Below are 21,652 nucleotides of genomic sequence, written 5' to 3' on the forward strand. Positions count from 1 at the left end.
GGAACCTTATCGAACACCTTGCTGAAATCCATATACACCACATCAACCGGTTTACACTCATCTACCTGTTTGGCCACCTTCTCAAAGAACTCAGTAAGGTTTGTGAGGCACGACCTTCCCTTCTCAAAACCGTGTTGACTATCCCTAATCAATTTATTCTTTTCAAGATGATTATAAATCCTATCCCTGATAACCTTTTCCAACACTTTACCAACAACTGAGGTAAGGCTCACTGGTCTATAATTACCAGGGTTGTCTCTATTCCCCTTCTTGAACAGGGGAACCACATTTGCTATCCTGCAGTCATCTGGCACCATTCCTGTAGACAATGACGAGTTAAAGATCAATACAAAAGGCTCAGCAATCTCCTCCCTGGCTTCCCAGAGGATCCGAGGATAAATCCCATCCGGCCCAGGGGACTTGTCTATCTTCACCTTCTGAAGGATTTCTAATACCTCTTCTTGTGAACCTCAATACCACCTAATCTAGTAGCCTGTATCTCAGTATTCTCCTTGACAACATTGTTGTTTTCTAGAGTGAATACTGTTGAAAAATATTCATTTAGCGCTTCCCCTATCTCATCTGACTCCACACACAACTTACCACTACTATCCTTGATTGGGTCTAATCTTACTTTCGTCACTCTTTTATTCCTTAAATACCTATAGAAAGCCTTAGGGTTTACCCTGATCCTATCCGCCAACAACTTCTCATGTCTCCTCCTGGCTCTTCTGAGCTGTCTCTTTAGGTCTTTCCTGGCTACCTCATAGCCCTCAGGTGCCCTAACTGAACCTTCACATCTCATCCTAACATAAGCCGCCTTCTTCCTCTTGACCGGAGATTCCATCTCCTTCGTAAACCATGGCTCCTGCGCTCTGCAGCTTCCTCCCTGCCTGATAGGTACATACTTATCTAGGACACATAGGAGCTTTTCCTTGAATAAGCTCCACATTTCTAATGTGCCCATCCCCTGCAGTTTCCTTCCCCATCCTATGCTCCCTGAATCTTGCCTAATCTCATCGTAATTGCCTTTCCCCCAGCTATAACTCTTGCCCAGTGGTATACACCTATCCCTTTCCATCTCTAAAGTAAACATAACAGAATTGTGATCGCTATCACCAAAGAGCTCACCTACTTCCAAATCTAACACCTTGCCCAGGCTCTTTACCCAGCACCAAATCTAACGTGGCTTCGTCCCTTGTTGGCCTATCTACATACTGTGTCAGGAAGCTCCCCTGCACGCACTGGACAAAAACTGACCCATCTATAGTACTTGAACTATAGTGTTCCCAGTCAATATTTGGAAAGTTGAAGTCCCCCATGACAACTACCCTGTCTCTCTCACTCCTATCGAGAATCATCTTTGCTATCCTTTCCTCTACATCTCCGGAACTGTTCAGAGGCCTGTAGAAAAGTCCCAACAGGATGACCTCTCCTTTCCTGTTTCTAACCTCAGCCCATACTACCTCAGTTGACGAGTTGCCAAACATCCTTTCTGCAATTATAATACTGTCCTTGACCAACAATGCCACACCACCTCCCCCCACCCTCACCCCCCCCTTTACCATCTCTGTTCTTACTGAAGCATCTAAATCCCGGAACCTGCAAGAACCATTTCTGCCCCTGCTCTATCCATGCCTCCGAAATGGCCGCAACATCCAAGTCCCAAGTACTAACCCATGCTGCAAGATCACCCACCATGTTCTGGATGCTCCTGGTGTTGAAGTAGACACATTTCAAACTCACTTCTTGCTTGCCGGTGCCATCTTGCAACCCTGAAACTTTATTTCAGACCACCCTACTCTCAACCTTTTTCTCTCCTCAAACTACAATTTTGGTGCCCATCCCCCTGCTGAATTAGTTTAAACCCACCCGAATAGCCTTAGCAAATTCCCCCCCCCCCCCCCCCCCCCCCAAGGATATTGGTACCCCTCTGGTTCAGGTGAAGACCATCCTGCTTGCAGAGGTCCCACCTACCCCAGAAAGAGCCCCAATTATCCAAGAATCCAAAACCCTCCCTCCTGCACCATCCCTGTAGCCACGTTTTCAACTCCTCTCTCTCCCTGTTCCTCGCCTCACTAGCGTGTGGCACAGGCAACAAACCAGAGACAGCAACTCCGTTCGTCCTCGCGCTCAGCTTCCATCCCAGCTCCCTGAATTTCTGCCTTAAATCCCCATCTCTCTTCCTACCTATGTTGTTGGTGCCAAGTTGTCATGAATAACTGTCCCATGGTCACTGGCCAAAAAGATTCAGGCAATTAATTGACAACACAAGTTACTAGCCCCTAGAAAGAGGGTTTATTGTCCAAGTGCTCTGAGGTGGAAGATTATCCTTGTCATCAGTCGTCTTCTGTGGGTGCAGGATGGAAAATTCTCCAGGAGAAGAGGAAGAGTTCCCTGATGCCTCGGCTAGCGAGCAGGTTGCTATCATCACAACTTTGAATGAGGCTAACACATTGTATGCTAATTGCCTGCTTGTCCTCTGGTGTTAGTAAACTGTTCCTAGTTGTCAAAGTTGTATGATTTCTTTGTCTAATTAAATCATGCATCCTATCTAAACTGCTAGTTCTTAATAAAATATTTAAAAATTGTTTGCAAGTTTTCACGGCTCATATCAGGTAACTGTCGTAGGGTCCAGTCCAAAATAAACAGTATTCACCTGGGTTAAGAAGAATGAATGAGAAAGCTGATTGATTGAAGTGGATTAAGTTCTAATATTGCGCAACAGGCAAGATGCAAGGAAGGCCGTTTTCCCTGTTTGTGGAGTTGTGAACCGTGGATCACAATCTCTCACTATGGGCTCAGCCTCTCAGGATTGAAATGAGTAATTGCCTTTTCTTCAGCTTGTGTAATTTGCTACCACAGAATGCTGTAGAGGCCAGGTTACTGAGCAAAGAAAGAAGTTGACAAATTTTTAGGTATAAAAGGCATTGAGGGGTTATGGAGTGAAAGTGGAAGGTGGATGTTGAGATAGATGATGAGCTATGATCATATTGAATGCTGAAGCAGCCTTGATGACCGAAATGACCTTTTTTTACTGCAAGTGTTGTCATATTTTTAGCTTTTTGGGTAATTTCTGATTACCTACAGCAAATTATTTATTTATAGCTTGTACTTGACTGCAAACCACCTGTAAATATCGTTTTCTGAATGCCAATGCAGAGATGAGTAAGCTGTTCAGTCGTTTCATTTGAAATGAAATTTGACTAGTTGAAGATCAATAAATCATGAATTTTATTTGATATACTGCCTTGCACCAAAAATACCAGCAGGTGGCGGGAGTGCACAACAATACTAAAATGCTTCATAACTTGTTGTCTTTTGTCGCAGCTGTCAAATTTCTTATTTGTAATGTGAGAGGTTTTGAAATGTGAATGTGAAATTAAGCATCTTACTTAATGTTTGGCTCTGAAATTTTCTGCTCTCCTAGTGCCATCTTTGAAAACAATCTGCATCTGTTATGGTTTTGATGCCATCCCAAAGTGGGACCAGGATTGTTAAAGTGAGAAACTTGTGGTTTCACTTGACCGTCCTGCAAGTGGAGGGTCAGGAATTTTTGAAATCTTTTCCTTGTCACTTTAAAATGTCACTTAACAATCAACAAAACAAATTACAATTGCCTTTTGTTTTAAATGCTTGGTTTTGGGAATTGGGTAATTTCTGCTTTTGGGCTTCTGTGTATCGTGGTCAGATCCTACAAACGCATGCAATTTACATTGAAGATGTGTTAGTATCAGAAAGTAGGGAGTGCATGTGCTGGAGGAATACCCTGACACACATGCTCTAAATTTCAACCTACATGTATGAATTTCTGTGTTAGCGTGCTCAACTTGTCAAATTTTGGACCTAAATTCTTGAAAAATGATGTCTAATTTTTAAAAAAATTAACTCACTGGGGACTTGGACATTACTGGCTGGGTCAACATGTATTGCCTGCTCCTATTCGCCCTCGAGAACGTGATGGTGAGCTGCTTTCTTGAATCACTGCAGTCCATGTGCTGTTGGTAGACCCACAGTGCTCTTAGGGAGGGAGTTTGGAGATTTTTACTCCATGATCCTGAAAGAACGGTGGTATATTTCCAAGTTGGGATGTTGAGTGGCTTGGAGGGGAGCTTGCAGATGGTAATGTTCCCCTATATCTGCTGCCCTTGACACTTCCATCTTGAAGGTAGTGAGTTTGGAAGGTAACAAGGTGTGGAGCTGGATGAACATAACAGGCCAGGCAGCACCAGAGGAGAAGGAAAGCTGATGTTTTGGGTCTGGACCCTTCTTCAGAAATGGGGGAGGGGAAGGGGACTCTCAAATAAGTAGAGAAGCGGGAGCAGATAGTTGGACAGAAGACAGACAGGTCAAGGAGCCAGGACCTGTACTGCCTGGAATAACTGTAGTTAGGTAATGCAAGAGGATTTGAGTTTAGAAATAGCACTGAAAGTCAGTAAACAATTTGTCTTCCTAATTGCTTGCCACTTGTTTACTTACTCGACCTGTCAAATCACTTCGAAGCCTCTTTATCTTCTCCACAATACTCAACCCCACCCACTTGTGTGCTTGTAGCAAATTTGGAAATGTTACATTTGATTTCCTGATCTCGTTCATTTCTAGATGTTGTGACTAGCTGGCATCCAAGCACTGATCATTGCAGTATTCGACACGTCAATAAGATAGCAGCGGTAGGCTAGGCAGTGTCTGGGCTTCTGTGCCCAGGCTTGTCCTCTTTATTTGCATTTTCTTCTTCTTTTTCTTTGTCCTCCTTTCCCTTTTTTCCTCAAACTTACCTGATGGAGCGAGCTCTTCGCCGGAAGGTGGCTTTGACAGGCTCCGGAGTGGTTGTTTCAGGTGTGCCTGAAGAATCTGTTGTTGGCCTGTGGGACCTGGACTAAGACTGTTGTTTCAGCATGGAGTCTTGTTTTAGTCTAAATTTAATAAGTGGCACCAATGTAAGTGGTGATGATACATACTTCTTGCTCTTTTTTATTGAATACATATGACAACGAAGGATATTCTATGCAGTTCCGTCACTGCCTGTCACTTGGAAGAAGACCCATTTATTTCCATTCTCTGCTTCTGTCAGCCAGTTCTCAATCATTTTGAACATATTAGCTCCATTCACATGTGCTTTAACTTTGCCCATTGACCAATTTGTAAGGGACATTACAAAAGCATTCCAAAAATCAAAATGCACCACATCCAGTGGTTGACGCTTAACTACTCTGCTTGGTAGATCCTGAAAAGAAAATTCCATGTGTTAAGTATAATTTGCCTTTGATAAACCCATACCTGCTTTGCCCAGTCCTGTTGATGTTTTCCAGTTGTTCAGTTATCATTTCCTTTACAATAGATTTCAGCATTTCCCACTACTAGTCGAACTGGTCTGAGATTCTCTGGAACATTTCCTACAAATTGGAAGATGGTGAATATAGCCTCAGATAACCAAGTGTGGAGCTGCAGGAACATAGCAGGCCAGGCAGCATTAGAGGAGCAGGAAAGTTCATGTTTTGGGTTAGGACTTTTTTTTTCTCTGAAGGTGGGCCGCAACCTGAAACGTCAACTTTCCTGCTCTTCTGATGCTGCCTGGTCAGCTGTGTTCCTCCAGCTCCACACTTCGTTATCTCTGACTCCAGCATTTGCAGTCCTTGCGATCTCTGAATGTAGCCCCACTCTGTTTTACTTTTTTAAATAGTTGTGTTGTTGGATGTGCATTTGCTCGCTGAGCTGGAAGGTTAGTTTTCAGATGTTTCGTCATCATTCTAGGTAACATCATCAGTGAGCCTCCGGTGAAGTGTTGCTGTTATGTCCTGCTTTCTATTTATCTGTTTAGGTTTCCTTTGGTTGGTGATGTCATTTCCTGCATTGGTGATGTCATTTCCTGTTCAGAGGATGGTAGATGGGCTCCAAATCCATGTTTTACTCTGTTGGTGGGCACAGTAAAACAGCAGCTAATGAACTTAAAAGACCCTATACAGACAACAAGCAAAACGAATGTCATCTACAAAATACCTTGCAAGAACTGTGACAAACACTACATTGGACAAACAGGCAGAAAGTTAGCCTCCAGGATACATGAGCATCAACTAGCCACAAAACGACATGAGCCACTATCACTCGTATCCTTACGTACAGGTGAGGAAGGACACCACTTTGATTGGGACAACACATCCATCCTAGGACAAGCGAAACAGAGACATGCACGAGAATTCCTGGAAGCATGGCGTTCCAACCGGAACTTCTTCAACAAACACATTGATTTGGAGCCCATCTACCATCCTGTGAGAAAAAGAATAGGAAATGACGTCACCAACCCAAGGAAACCTAAGCAGATAAATAGAAAGCAGGACATAACACCAGTGCTTTGTTGGAGGCTCACTGATGATGTTACCTAGAATGGTGACGAAACGTCTGAAAACGAACCTTCCAGCTCAGCGAGCAAACTCGCATCCAAAAACTCAACCTGAGCTCCAAATCTTCTCAAAACTCGCTAGTTGTATTGTATTTGCTACTCTGCAATCTGTTGAAACTGCTCCAGAACCCATAGAATTTTGAAAGATGACCACCCACCAATGCATCCGGTTTTTCTAGGACGACTTCTTTTGGTACTTGGGATATAGATGACATGGTTTGGTGATGGTTGGCCTTTAACTCCGTTAATGTGCCCAGCACTGATCTTTTAGTCATGCTGAATTCTATCACTTTCACCTTTTGACTAGACTGTTGGCTCACTCTCTCATTTTTGGCAGACTATTTGTGGCCTCTTGTGAAGACAGAACCAAAACTTTGTGCTCAATTCTTCTGTGGTTTTCTTGTTCCCCATTATAACTTCTCTCAATCGTAACTGTAAGGGATCTAATTTGTCTTAACTTATCAGACTTGCCTTGATGAATCATTGCTTCTTTGAGAGGGTGCCAGCATAGTGTTGTGGGTTGTATGGTTTAGAAAGGGTGGACGCTAGGAAGTTGCCTCCGTTAGGCGGGGAGACTAGGACCCGTGGGCACAGCCTTAAAATTAGAGGGGTTAAATTTAAAACTGAAATGAGACGACATTTCTTCAGCCAGAGAGTGGTGGGCCTGTGGAATTCATTGCCGCAGAGTGCAGTGCAGGCTGGGATGTTGGATGCCTTCAAGGCAGAGATCAACAAATTCTTGATCTCAAAAGGAATCAAGGGCTACGGGGAGAGTGCAGGGAAGTGGTGTTAAAATGCCCATCAGCCATGATTTAAATGGCGGAGTGGACTTGTTGGGCCGAATGGCCTTAGTTCCACTCCTCTGTCTTATGGTCTGGATTTACATGTTTGCCAGATCTGGTAAGGAAGAGACAGATTTTTTTTTTCTTTCAAAGGATATTGGTGAGCCAGGTCAATAGTGGTTATGGATTTACTATTACACAGAAGTCTAATTCCAGATTTTTAAAAAAAATTGATTGCAAATTTCACTGCCTTTCCATGGTGGAATTCAAGATCCTGTCCGCAGAACAGCAGTTTCTGATTCCCAATTACTAGTCCCGTGTTATCACTGTGCCACGGCTATATTTGCTGGAAGTACACAGATTTCTTGGTTTCCATCTCATTCTACAGGCCCTAACATTTGATTGTGCAACAAACTTCATATTTTGTTGGAAGATCAAACTGGAGAATCATATTAGAATATTATCCTAATGAGAATTTTATTTTTTGAAGAATCAGAACCAAGAACTGTTCAATGTTCCATTTCCTTAAAAAAAAAAGTTCTCATTAGGGTAAATTTGTAAACATGTAAGCTGGCACACTGTTTTTAACTGGTAAAATTTACCTTAGTTCTGTTGTCACTCATTATTTTGTATATTACCATGTCGTTTTGTATCCTGAAGAAGGTTGTGAATTAGTGATGGAGACTGCAGCTGATGAAATGGGTTTAAAAGCATTTCACTGTATAAACATACCTGTTTTTTTGCCTCCGGCTATTGCATACCCCCTTATTTATATGAAATATTTTTGATCATATCTACTTTAGGACTGTGGAATCTTGTATCCTTGTTCTCCAACCTTTCCCTGTTTGTGCTGATGCCTTTTGCCTATTTTTTCTTGGAATCTGAAGGATTTGCTGGATCAAAGAAGGTATGTTTTTTGTTTTAAATAATAACTTTTAGTTGTCACCATTTGTAGAAGAGTTTAACAGAATTAAGATTCATCTGCGAATTGAAACCGTTAGTAATACAGGAGGTCTTGACCCCAAACAAAAAAAACTAGCATCTTGACACCACTTTTTCAAATAAGTTCTAGTCATGGTCAAGAATACTTTGTTTTCTTTGTGGGCTGAAGAGGATTGGCCGCTTTTGGACCTGCCTACACTATTTTGTTTTCAGAAAACATAAGGTGATATTTGTGTTGATCACTAAACATTTTTTCTGAAGAAAAAGCCTCTTTTAGATACAGCTGAGGACCTCATCTCGGATTAGGCTAACTGTGAGTGATGAAGCATAGAATAACCTGAGATCAGAGTTCTTTGTGAACTAAGTGTCAAGTTGGGAAGTTGAAGGAGTTGCTTTTCGTCTTTTGTTTTCCTTCATTTGGCGGTGAGTATTCTTTTTGCATGCTGGGAGAATAACTTTTTTTGCTTTGCTTTAGCTAACTAACTAGTGATGACTTAACTAATCAATACTGTTTCTTTCTTCGTTCTGATGCGGTCATTGCTGACTAGGACAGAATATTTTGCTCATTCCTAATTATCCTTGAGAAGGTGGTGAGCTCCATTCTTGATCTGCAGTCCTTGGGATTAATAAACTTACATAGATGTGACTGGATTGGTACAATGCAATGACTGAAATGTGGGAATCTGGAATGCGTTGCTAAGTCTGTGGTAAATGTCTGTCGCTTTGGCTCAGTTGCTGAACTAGAGTCCTGAGTTTCAGACATTGCAGGGCATTGGTGAGAGGGTTAATTAACTGAACACTTTGTTTCATGAGGCAGTTGGACCTCCGAGGTGAAGAAAACGTTTATCGTCAGCCAGTGATCACGAACAGGACGATTTGACTGGAGAGACAGTATCAGGCAGGTATGGGCATCTAGTGTGTAGTGAGAGAGGAGCTGAAATTCTTTACCTCATACTTACGATTGAAGTAAAACACTGGCTATGTAGTTAATGACAAGGATTTCAGGATAATTAAATAAATTGACCATAGAATTTGGTCCAGAACACCATTGAAATGAAGGAAAAAGCATAGGCCAGTTGTGTGCCAGGGTTAAGCTATCTCTTCAAGTCTGGATTGTTCTTAAAATGGAATGAGGCCAATCTTGTTGTGGTGACACATGTAGGAACAGATTACTCAAGTAAGATGAGATATGCTGTCTCAGCAGAGCAACAAGTCGGGGTACAAATGAAAGTGCAGAACCTCAAACGTAATCATTTTGGACTTTTGCTTGAAATACACACTGATTTGGTTTTGGGTAAGCAGATTTTCGAACTGGGGAGCTGGTGGGAAAGTGGCATTGTTTGTGGAAGAGTAATCATTCCTGCAGACTAATCCTCTGGCATGAGTTCAAATCCCACCATGGCAGATAGTGAAATTTGAATTCAGCAAAATGAACCAACATTAAAAGGAGATCATGTGACTGACCAGTATCAACTGTTGTCAGCAAAACAACCCACAGGTTCTCTGATTTCCTTTTGGGAAGGATTTCTCTTGTCCTTATATAGTCTGACATGGATGTGACTTAGGCCATAGCATGGTTTACTCTTAATTGCCTTTGAAATGGCTTAACTAGCCACTCACTTGTATCGACCCATATATTAAAGCAAAGTAAGGAAAAGTACTGAGGTGGACCCCTGGACATTGACCTGGGCACTAGAAATGACTGCTGCAAACCCAACCATGCAAAATCCTTCTTGCACCTGGAGGTGAGATTCAAAATTGGAAAGTAACAACCAGACATTGGCATGTGGAATCATACCTTACAGCCAAACCGCCGGCCATCATTCTTCCATGATGTGTCCTATTCCATTGGTAGAATAGACCCAGCAGAAGTGGTGCCACAGTGTTATATAGTTGGGAGGGAGTTGTCTTGGGAGTCCTCAACATTGACATTGGACCACGTGCAGTCTCATGGCACTCGGTCAACTGTGGGCAAGGATAATGTTTATTATTATCTCCTGCCCACTCCTTGACTGACGAATCACTGCTTCTCCTGTATGTTGAACATCACTGGGCAGGGTAAAACAAGGCAAGTGAATATGTTGTGAATGGTAGGATCCTGCAAAGCACCCAGGATCAGATGTCTTGGTGCACATGAACAGCGGTCCCTTCAGGTATCAGGGCAGGTGGATAAAGTGCTTAACAAGGCATGTCTTATACTTACCTTTATTAGTTGAGGCATACAGTTTGAGTAGGGAGGTTATGCTGGAACTGCATAAAACATTGGTTAGGTCATAGCTAGAGTATTGTGTACAGTTCTGGAATCCATATTTTGTCGGGATATGAGGGATGGAGAGAATGCAGAGGAGATTTACCAGGCTGTTTAAAGTATTGTCAAAGAGCTGTAGCATGGGTGGTGGATGAGGTTATTGACTTGCTCGCCGATCGGCTTGTTTTTGTTCAGACATTTCATCACTACGCTAGGTGACATCGTATGTTCTGTATGTTTGTTGATTGAGATATGGCTGACCAACTGTGCCTCTACGAATTCCTCTAAGTGTCTGTGTTTGGCTTGGGCTTGGGTAATCATAGTAGCGCAAGCCAAATGTAGACATGCATGGGAATTCCTCAAGGCATGGTTCTCCAGTCATACTTCAATCAACAAACATATAGAATTGGATCCCATATACAAACCCGTGTAGATCAAAACCGGAAATGACAGTACTCAGCATAATGTACTGGACAGTGTAAATTCCAAGCAGAGTAGAGCAACATCGCTTCATCGGAGGCTCCACTGATAATGTCACCTAGCATGTTGACAAAACGGCTGAACAAAAAGAAGCCAGCTCGGCGAACAACTCAACAACTGTACGAGGATGTTGCCTGGGATGGAGAGTTTGACAGGAGATTTTACAGACTGTGGTTATGTTTCTTACAGCAGGAGAGACTGAGAGAGCATGTGATTGAGATGTCTAAGATTGTAAAGGCATAGATAGGATCGACAGGAAGGAACTTTTCCACTTGATGGGTGAATGGGCCAAAGGGCTTCTGTTCTGTGCTGTAAATATCTGACATAGTAGAAGCACTGAGCATAGCAAGAGGACAGAATGCCCTCTGCTTGGAACTTCAACGTGGATCATCAGAAGTACTTGCCCATACCATTATAGATTGAGCTGGTAGACTAGCACAATGGTTAGCACTGCTGCCTCATAGCATCAGGAACCTGAGTTTGATTCCAGCTTTGAGTGTGTGGAGTTCGGATGTTCTTTTCATGCCTGTTTGGGTTTCCATTCGGTGCTCCAGTTTCTTAGCACAGTCCAAAGATGTGCAGGTGAGGTGGATTGCTCTTCTGATGGTCAGACCAGATTCTGTGGGCTGAATGGCCTGTTTCTGCATTTCATGGAACCCATGTAGAGATTCTATGGCAGGCGTAGCTGGAAAACCGGACCTCTCAATCATCAGTTGTACTTTATCAGATCCATTACAGTGTTGGCAGGAATGTCGACTGCACAGTCACTGTGGAAACTGAATCACTGCATCATGCTGGATCAACCCTGGCTCGGTGAAGAGTGTAAGAGGGTATACCAGGAGAGCACTGGGCCTAACTGAGGATGAGATGTCAACTGGTGAAGTGATAAAACATGACTACTTACATGCTGAAAAGTTGAAACAACAGAAAATAGATGAAATTGGCAATTCTGTAATCGGTGGATCTGATCTGAAGTCCTGCAAGATCTAGTTATCAATGATAGTGGATAACAAACAAGAAGGGTGTGGGCAGCTCCACAAATATCCTCATTTTTAACAAGGGGGGAGCCCAGCACGTCAGTACTGTCAATGAGGTCGAACTGTTCACATCCACGTTCAATCAGCAGTGCCAACGAAATGATCCATTTTGGCCTTCTGCGGACCCCAGCATCAACCAATTTGATTTGTACTCTATGATATTAGGAATCCTTTGAAGGCATTGGATAGTACAGAAGCAATGGAATCTCAATAACATTCTGGCAATATTACTGAACACTTGTATTGCAGAACCATCTGCCTTTGCCAAGATGTTCTAATACAGTTACAACACACTCACATCGGCCTGGCAATGTGGAAAATTCTCTAGGTATGTTCTGTTCACTAAAGGCAGCACAGAGGTAATTGGCTGGACTCTGTCAACCTATTGTGTATCATCAGCCTAATTCTGGAAGGGGGTTGTCAGCAATGCAATTAAGCAGCACTTAGTTCTCTAATGTGCTCAATGACCCTCAGTTTGAGTTCCAGTAGGGCCTCTCAGTTCCTGACTTCATCACATCCTTGGTCTAAAACAACTCTCTTATGAGTTGAATTCCAGAGATGAATTTATTGTGACTACTTATTGATGTCAAGGCAGCATTTGTTAGAGAGTGGCATCAGGGAGCCTAACATGACTGGAGTCATGACAGTCAGGGCACACCTCTCCACTGGTTAGAGTCATACCTTGTGCCCTGGAAGTTGTTTGCGGTTGTTGGAGGCAAATTATCTGGGTTCCATGATGACGACATATGAGTTTCTCACGGTGGCGTTAATGGCCTAATCACTTCCTACTGCTGCTTCTCTGACCTTAGGTTCACAATAAGGTCAAAAGTGGATGGAAGGAAATGTCTGCTCAATGTTCAGCACCATGTTTGACCAAAGCAGTTTGTCCATATGCTGCAAGACTTGGAAAGTATCTGGGCTTGGGCTGATGTATGGCACATCACACATCTCTCAAACAAGAGAATGTAGCTGTCACCCCTTGACGTTCAGAGATTAATAAGGCGCCACCTTGTGCTCCCATGAGGAGCTCGAACAGTTCGTCCATTTCGCTTCCACCCACTTAAGTTCATCTGAACCACCTCTGATACCCCTCCCTCCTTCCTGGACACCACTGCCTCCATCTCTGGCATCCACCTGGAAACCGATATCCATTTCAAGCCGACCGACTCCCACATCTACCTAGAATACACCTCCTCTCGCCCACTTTCCTGCAAAAAGGCCATCTGCTTTTCCCAATTCCTTCGCCTCTGTTACATCTGCTCCTGAGATGAGGCATTCCACTGCTGGACAGCCCAGATGTCCTTATTTTTCCCCTCTACAGTGGTCGAAATTTCCCTTGACTGTGTCTATTGCATTTCGTGCAACTCATCTGTCACACCCCCTACCCGCAATAACAACAAAAACAGAATTCCCCATGTCCTAACGTACCATCCCACTAACGTCCGAATCCAACGCATCATCTCCTGACACTTCCGCTATCTGCAATCTGACCCCACTACCAAAGACATTTTTTCCTCCCCGTCCTGATCTGCATGACAGAGGGACCACTCTCTCCAGGACTCCCTTGTCCGCTTCACACTCCCTTCCATCACCCCTGGCACTGTTCCTTGCAACCAGAGCAAGTATTCCACCTGTCCCTACACCCCCACCACCCCCACCCCCACCCTCATCCCAGGCCCTAAGAAGACCTTCTACATCAAACAGATGTTTACCTGCATATCTGCTAATGTGGTATACTGTATCCGCTGTTCCTGTTGTGGCCCCCTCTACATTGGGGAAACCAAGCAGAGGCTTGGGGACCGCTTTGCGGAAAGCTACCTTCACAACAAACAACTGCACCTGCCAGTCGTGAACCATTTCAACTCCCCCTCCCATTCCTTTGACGACATGTCCATCCTGGGCCTGCTGCAGTGCCACAATGATGTCACCTGAAAGCTGCAGGAACAGCATCCCATATTTTGCTTGGGAACCCTGCAGCCCAATGGTATCAATGTGGATTTCACCAGCTTCAAAATTTCCCCTCCCCTGACCACAGCCCAGCTCGTCCTGTCTGCCCAACTATTCCTCCCACCTCAAGCCCCACCCCTATCTGCTACCCACTAACCTTATCCCGCCTCCTTGACCTGTCTGTCCTTCCTGGACCGATCTATCCCCTACCTAACTACCCGCCTACATTCACCTTTACTGGCTCCAACACTGCTTCTTTGACCGGTCTGTCTTCTCTCCACCTATCTTCTCCCCTATTCATCTTCTATCCGCCTCCCCCTCTCTCCCTATTTATTTCAGAATCTACTACCCCTCCCCCATTTCTGAAGAAGGGTCTCGACCCGAAATGTCAGCTTTCCTGCTCCACTGATGCTGCTTGGCCTGCTGTGTTCATCCAGCTCTCCACTTCATTATCTCAGATTCTCCAGCGTCTGCAGTTCCTACTATTCCCTTGACATACAGTTGTTTTACCAGTGCTTAATCCCGCATTATCAACATCCTGTGGTTGTGTTTGAGGTTTACTGGACATTGAATTGGTCCAGCCCTATAAACAAGGTGAAGATAATCATGATTAGTTATAAAGATAGGAATTATGCAGCAAGAAGCTTTCCTCTTGACTCACCAGTGATGAATAAATTGTGATTATGATGGAATACTCAGCACTTGCATATGCTTGCAATAAACCTGAAGTTTGATGATATCATCTGGGACAAAGCTGCCCATTTAATTGGCATATCCTCCATCACGTTCAGCATTCAATCTTCTTTACCAGCACCTGGTGGCAGAAATGTATGCTATCTACAAGTTGGACTGCTGTAACTCATCATCTCCTTTGATAGCACCTTCCAGTCCAGCCTTGCAGCCTCTTTGATCTAGAAGGAGATATGGCAGTCGATGACTGGCAACTCTTTCACTTGCAAGGTCCTCTTCAAGCCACTCATTATTCTGACTTTGTTCCCTCTCTCATTAGGCCAAAATCCTGGCATTCCCACCCTAAGCTCTGTGGGTGTCCCTACACCCCTCGGCCTGCAGTGGTTTTCAAGGAGGCAGCTCAACATCTTTAAATAGCAGAGATAACAAAGTGTGGAGCTGGATGAACACAGCAGGCCAAGCAGCATCTTAGGAGCACAAAAGCTGACGTTTCTGGCCTGGACCCTTCATCAGAAAATCTGAAGGGTCTAGGCCTGAAATGTCAGCTTTTGTGCTCCTAAGATGCTGCTTGGCCTGCTGTGTTCATCCAGCTCCACACTTTGTTATCTCGAATTCTCCAGCATCTGCTGTTCCCATTATCTCTGATCTTTAAATAACATTTGGGGATGGGCAATGCATGTTGGTCTTGCCAGTGACACCCACATACCATGAATGAATGAAAATTAGAGACAAAGCTAAAAGACTGGAGGTAAAAGGTTTCAGTTTTTTTTTGGGGCTTTTCCACCAATATATCAGAAACCGGGAGCTGAAACAAAAACGAATTGCTGGAGAAACTCCGCAGGTCTGGCAACATCTGTGGAAAGAAAACAGAGTTCATGTTTTTGAGTCTGATTATTCTTCAGAAAATGCAGGAATTCATTTTTAAGAAGTCTGTTATATTACATTTGTGAATGCAGTAGAATTATGTAGAGTCAAGATTGTTTTTCTGTGAGAGGAAAATGTTTTGTCAAATTTGTTGCACTCTTTTTCTGAGGATACCAAGAGCAAGATGGATAGGCATGTGATTAGATGCTGCAGAAAAGTCACAAGTTAACAACTTGTGGATTTTTGGGTAACATCCTGTATCCTTGCTAATATAACAAGAAACTTGTTGGATAAATTCATCATTCTTTTAGGTTAGTAAACTGTAACTAGTAGACTATTACTGGAATCAGTGCTGGAGTCTAGCTATTTATCAGTATTTGTGACTTGGATGAAGGAACTAGTTATAATGTGGCCAAGTTTGAGAATGGCGCAGATAGGCAAGTTAGTTGTGAGGAGCACACAATGATTCTGACAAAGGACACGTGGGTTATGTGAGTAGGCAAAATGTTGGCAGATGGGGTATGATACGGGAAAATGTGGCAAGAATAGAACTGCAGAATATTACTGAAATGCTGAGAGATTACAGAATGCTACTGTACAAAGGAATATTGCTACGAATATACAGGATGTTGTCAAGACCACACCAGAGTACAATGTACAGTTTTGACCATCTTTAACTTCAGTTTAATTTCAGTTCAGAGAACGTTCATTAAATTGATTATTGGCACTAAGGTATTTATGAGAAATACTTAAGCAGTTTGAGTCTAAATTTATTGGAGTTTAGCAGACTGAGAAGTGATCTTCATGAAGCTGACAAGATTTGGAGAGAGCTTAGAGGTTTCATACAGAGAGGAGACATTAGCCCCACCATGGCAGCACCGTGACGTAGGAGACACAGTTTAAAATCAGGTTCTTCCACTTATGCTATGCTACACCAACTTAGTAAACAGCATCAGTAACGCCAATAGCAGACACAAGACTCAGCTCAGCAAAAGTGAGTTTGCTTCAATGGATGAAGTTTAATGTAGGAATCACAGGAATGGCCTTGCATGGATAAGAGGCATGGTTGATGTGAGGTCAAGTCCAGTAATATACAAAATTTGGGCAGGTGTGACAATTCTGAACATGCATGTGGACCATATGGGGACTGCAAACGTGCCTGATACGTTGACAGCCTTTCTGACCAGTTCCAGAACCTGTGGGTACTCCCTCTCTGTTAAGTGTTGAAGATAGCACTGAATCTGAGATGGACATGCGGAAGATGCTGCCTCGACTCCTTTTCCCCTGGAAGAAGAGAATGAATGTATTCTGAGATGCTCTGGGTGCAAGAAGCAAGCTACAATGTACTACCTGCTGCCCGTATCAGCGACAGAATTAGAGGTACCTGACCCATTGGAAAAACACCCTTGTAAGAACTACCTAAAAAAAGAATCAGCCAATACTCTAGGACTTGGAAGGGGTGGGTTGTAGTGATTGTAACAAGGCTAGCCAAGTGGATCTCTTGGAATAAGAATACCATGAATGGGGCTGTTAATTTGGTCCAATTATGGAGCTCTGGCTGATAGATAACCACAAGAATGTCAGGCATCCTATTCATTGAGAGCTGCCTCTGAGGGAGCTGGATCAGTGTCAAGGACTCCCCACATGTAAATAATGGATAAGTTGGTGATGGAGTACTGACTTCTGGAGTTATTTGCGTTTAAACTGTTCACAATGTATATAATGCTTGTACCGGAACCGGGAGGCCTGGGATGAAGTCCCATTTTCTGCAGAGGTATAAAAAGGAAGGAGAAAAAAGAAAGCAGACCCAGCAGGTTCTGTGGTGTAGTGGCTGGCATGCTGGACTCGAAATCCAGTGATCACAGGCCCATTGAGGTACAGTGGTAGTGTCCCTAATACTGGACTGGGTGTCCTGTGTTCAAGTCTCATGTGCTCCAGCAGTATGTAATAACATCTCTGAGTACGTTGAATAGCAAAATTATGAGTAGAGGAAACCAATTGTACTATTTCCGTATTTGCTGATGACACCAAACTGGGTGAGGATGCAATAAGTGTGGAGCTGGAGGAACACAGCAGGCCAGGTAGCATCAGAGGAGCAGGAAAGTTGACGTTTCGAATTGGGACCCTTCTTCAGAAATGGGGGAGGGGGTAAGGGGACTCTGAAATCAATAGAGAGGGGGTGGTGCAGCTGGGGAAGGTGGGTGGAATGGCGATAGGTGAGTGCAGGTAGGCAGTGGTCAGGATTGTTCAGTGAGGTGGGAAAGGTAGATATGTAGGAGAGATGATGGACAGGTCAAGGAGACGGGGAAGAGAGGGTGGGTTGGTCATGGGATGAGGCCGAGGGTGGGGGGGGATTTTGAATCTAGTAAAGCCCACTTTGAGACCATTGCATTGTTGGCTCCCAAGCAAAATATGAGATGCTGTTCCTGCAGCTTTCAGCTGTCACCCTGCAGCTAGGTGTAGGAGCAGCTGTAGCACTTTCTGCGGTTGCAGGGGAAGGTGCCGAAGGTGGTGGGCTGAGTGTGGAGTGCGGAGCGAACGAGGGAGTCACAGAGGGAGCGGTCCCTGTGGAAGGCAGATAGGGGTGAGGAGGGAAATATATCCTTGGTTGTGGGGTCAGATTGCAGGTAGAAGAAGTGGCAGAGAACGATGCTTTGAATCTGGAGGATGGTGGGGTGATACCTGAGGACAAGGGGGATTCTGTCTTTGTTTTTATTGCAAGGAGGGGGTGTGAGGGCAGAGGTGTGGGAAATGCAAAAGTTGCAGTCGAGAGCGTTTTTGACCACGAAAGCATGAAGTTGCAGTCCTTGAAGTACGAGGACATCTGGGATTTTCAGGAGTGGATCGCCTCATCTTGGGAGCAGATGTGTCGGGGGTGTTAAGGATGCAAGGAGTTCAAGAGGTCTTGGACAGGTTAAATGAGTGGGCTAGAACGTGGTTGTCAGAATATAATGTGACGTGTCAACTTTTTCAATTTGGGTTCGAAGGGAAAAGTAAACAGGTGGAAGAATTTTTAAATGGTGAGCATTTGGAAATGTTTAGGTCCAATGGAACCTAGTTGTCCTTGTTCTTGACTCACTAAAAGTTGCCATGTAGCTGCATGAAGCAATCAGAAGGGCAACTAGTCTGTTGCCCTTTATTACAAGGGGGATTTCAATTTTGTAGCTATAATTCCTTGCTGCAACCTTCACCCAGCATGCTATGTATAGCTTTGATCCCTGTGTCAAGAAGGATATACATGCCATAGACTGCTCAGTGACAGTTGTCATGCCCTGAAATCGGTTATGGTCTTGGTTCCTTCAATTTTTAAGTAGTACAGGTTTTATTTTAGAAAGAAAAGAACATGCAAGACGAGAGACAGTTGGGAATGTAATTTAGTGTTTGTCTAGAAAAGTCCCGTGTGGATTGCATTTAACCTTGATCTAGTTCATGGAACTTTCATTTTGAAAGATGTTAAGGAATTTAAGAGAAGCACCTCCAAAGGGAGAGCTGCAATGCAGGAAAAGCACTGAACCATCTTCTGTTGGCTCCATCCCTATAAAGAGCACATGTGAAGTGGAATGAAGTGGCATGGCTGCAAGGCCCATCTGTTTCCCCCACCAGAAATGCACAAGAGAAGTTAAAAACCAACTCTATCTCTGTGTAAGTGTCCTGACAGGGTAGATAGAATTTGCTTCACCTGCTGGGGAATTGAATTTCATGTGTTTCAGGACAGCAGTCATTTGGAAAGGGGATCATAGGAGATGCTACATTTAAAGGATTGTGTATATTTGGAATTCTGTACCGTAGAGGATATTGAATGCCCTGCAGTTGAATGTATTTGAGGTTGTGATGCAGGTCTTTGCTGTCTCAGGGAATGACAGGATGTGCTGAAGTTGGGAAAATATAGATTAAATCCAAGATCAGTCATGATTGTGATGAATTCCAGAGCCAGCTCTCAACAGACCAATGCAGTCTGTTCCTGTTCAAGGTTATATATTGCTGCCTAGATCATAGCAGTTTAGAAACTCAAAAGGTAATCTACTGGAAATGCACCTTGCTTCCAGGCTAGTGAACTACTTAGCGTTCAGCCCCAAAAGCCTGCCTTGACAATTGGCTTTTCTATCTCCTCAGAATCATCCCAGTTTGATTGTGGCCTCACTGGTCTGTGTGCTGATGCAAAATTATCTTCTCTAAGTTGACTTGATAGTTTTAATCTCTTGCTACTCTTGAAATTTCCAATTTTCCAATTGTGATCTAAAGGCGACATCAATGATGCTTCAAAGACATCCAGACATTCATATTCGATTAAGTTTTAAAATCTTAAGTTTTAAACACTACTTTATTGTTCTTGTATTCTGATAAAGAAATGAGATTTATGAAGTCAAAGTTGTTCTCAAAGATTCTAATTAGGAATGTGAAATGTGATAACAAATTATTGTTCAACTAGATTTCATGTAACTTCACCTTCCCGTATCACTCAAAACTTGTATTTTTAAAGAAAACAATGGATTTATTGCTTGCAAAGCAAGAAGTAAAAGTATTTAGCTGTACTTCCAGGAATTGTAATCTTATAGTGTAGATCTGGCCAATTCAGACCTATTCTTTTCCTTCCTGTAGTTACATAGTTGGAGCGTGTGGTGTGATTGTATAATAGTAATTACAATCAGAGTTTAGAATTTAACTTCTCCTCATCTGGAATTTCTGTGATCTAGATTCTTCTTGCTAGTCTTAACTGTGACCATGCAAAAGTTATGGTTGTATAAACGAGACATGAAGTTGTATTTTAACAAGTGGCTTTTAATATGAATTACCGTTTTGAGTTGCCCTGCATACAAACAAAACACTTCACAAATTCGTTAATGCATCTGAGGTTTCATAAATATATACAATTTTATATTTCAGGTTTCTTTGAACTTGTTAATGAGACAGTTTGGTATGAAACCAAAGTGGCAAACTATTTAATCAGTGTTGGTTGAATTGATTGGCAAAACCTAAAATTTATAACTGGTTTTATTTGTAAATTGAAAAATATAGTCAATTATTTGTTGAACAGTCAGGTCAAGATCCGATTCTTGAAGTCGGTAAGCAACACCAGATGCACAGTTATGAGCTTGTCAATTTTATCAATTTTAGTTATATGCAGAACAAGTGTCTGTGTTGTGACATTTTGCTCGTATAAATCTGTGAACATAATCTGAGGGTGATATTATCCACATGTTCATCAACAGTCAGATGACATCAGCATCCTAGCCCATTATTCTAATTATCCAGACATTACAAAACACAACTCAAATGCAGCAGCTGTGAGTTTGTGTCTAAGTGCAATGCTTGGGGAAAATAAAGTCTATTAATAAAAAGAGCAGTATGAAAATTGCAGTGATTTCCTTGCCTAATTAATTAGATCCACCAGATGGAAGTGAAAAGGCCAATATTGGTGCTCAAAATGTCTATAAACCTGAGCCGAAAGACAGCACAATGTATGAGAAAAAAAGGTTTTTTTAATTCACTTCAATCCTGTGTCGCAGTTTGAAATTGTCCTGGTTTGCATCCCTTTTGGCAAACTTACATAAAACTGACCATGTACTGTATTTTACGACCAGATGACTTTTTTTGTAGTGCTCATTGAAGTTAATTTGTATCAGACCCATATTAAAGAGACTTCAAAATCAGTAGGAAGTAGAAGTCTGCTTTGTCAGTTTGTTTCATTGCATTCTTTCATTTTTTTAAAACTTGTTTTCTCCTCATTGATGATCCATAAATTGTGTTAAAGACTGATTACGGAAGCACTGCTTTGTGTTAATAGCACATGCAGTTTTTGCTGTTCATTTGTCTTGTGAAGGGAGATGATACTAACCATATTGGAAAGTTGTTGGGAAGAAAGATGCTGCTTCAGGGAAAAAAGGTTCTGTTCCACTTGAAGTACAAATTAATAAAAAAAAAGTAGTTTTATGGTGTGATGTTTTATAATTTCAAAAATTAAGTTTGCTATTGGGTCAGATTGCAAATGACTAAGGATAGACATTGGTATTTAAATCCATGATCTTGAGTTATTATTTTGAGGTGAGCCTTTATTGCAATGCATCAAATTTCAATTTATGATATCAGGAAACCCTTCATGGTTTGGTTCTGTAACATTTCAACTACAATAGCGTTCTTTCTCTGCAAGTAAATTGCATGTTTCAGATTGTTTATGTCGACTAGTTTTTAATTGTTATTTTACCTTTTATGGACTTTTATTAATTCTGTAAGTACATGTGATGTTTTCCACTTATTTCTGTAATGC

The 21,652-nt window shown here is 42.6% G+C and overlaps 1 protein-coding gene across 4 annotated transcripts in view; it reads left to right on the top strand.

Moving 5' to 3' along the window:
• lmbr1 (limb development membrane protein 1) overlaps window positions 1-21,652 on the top strand; it is a 282,617-nt gene that overhangs the window by 67,275 nt on the left and 193,690 nt on the right. For 2 of the 4 annotated variants that reach the window (XM_048557443.2, XM_048557452.2), the window contains exon 5: window positions 7,983-8,086. The exons of 1 other annotated variant lie outside the window; for it this stretch is intronic. In XM_048557443.2, coding sequence (XP_048413400.1) covers window positions 7,983-8,086 — 104 coding nt within the window. One more of the 4 variants, XM_048557468.2, reaches the window with a different exon arrangement.

The sequence above is a fragment of the Stegostoma tigrinum genome, chromosome 2 (genome assembly GCF_030684315.1).
Source record: "Stegostoma tigrinum isolate sSteTig4 chromosome 2, sSteTig4.hap1, whole genome shotgun sequence".
NCBI lineage: Eukaryota > Metazoa > Chordata > Chondrichthyes > Orectolobiformes > Stegostomatidae > Stegostoma > Stegostoma tigrinum.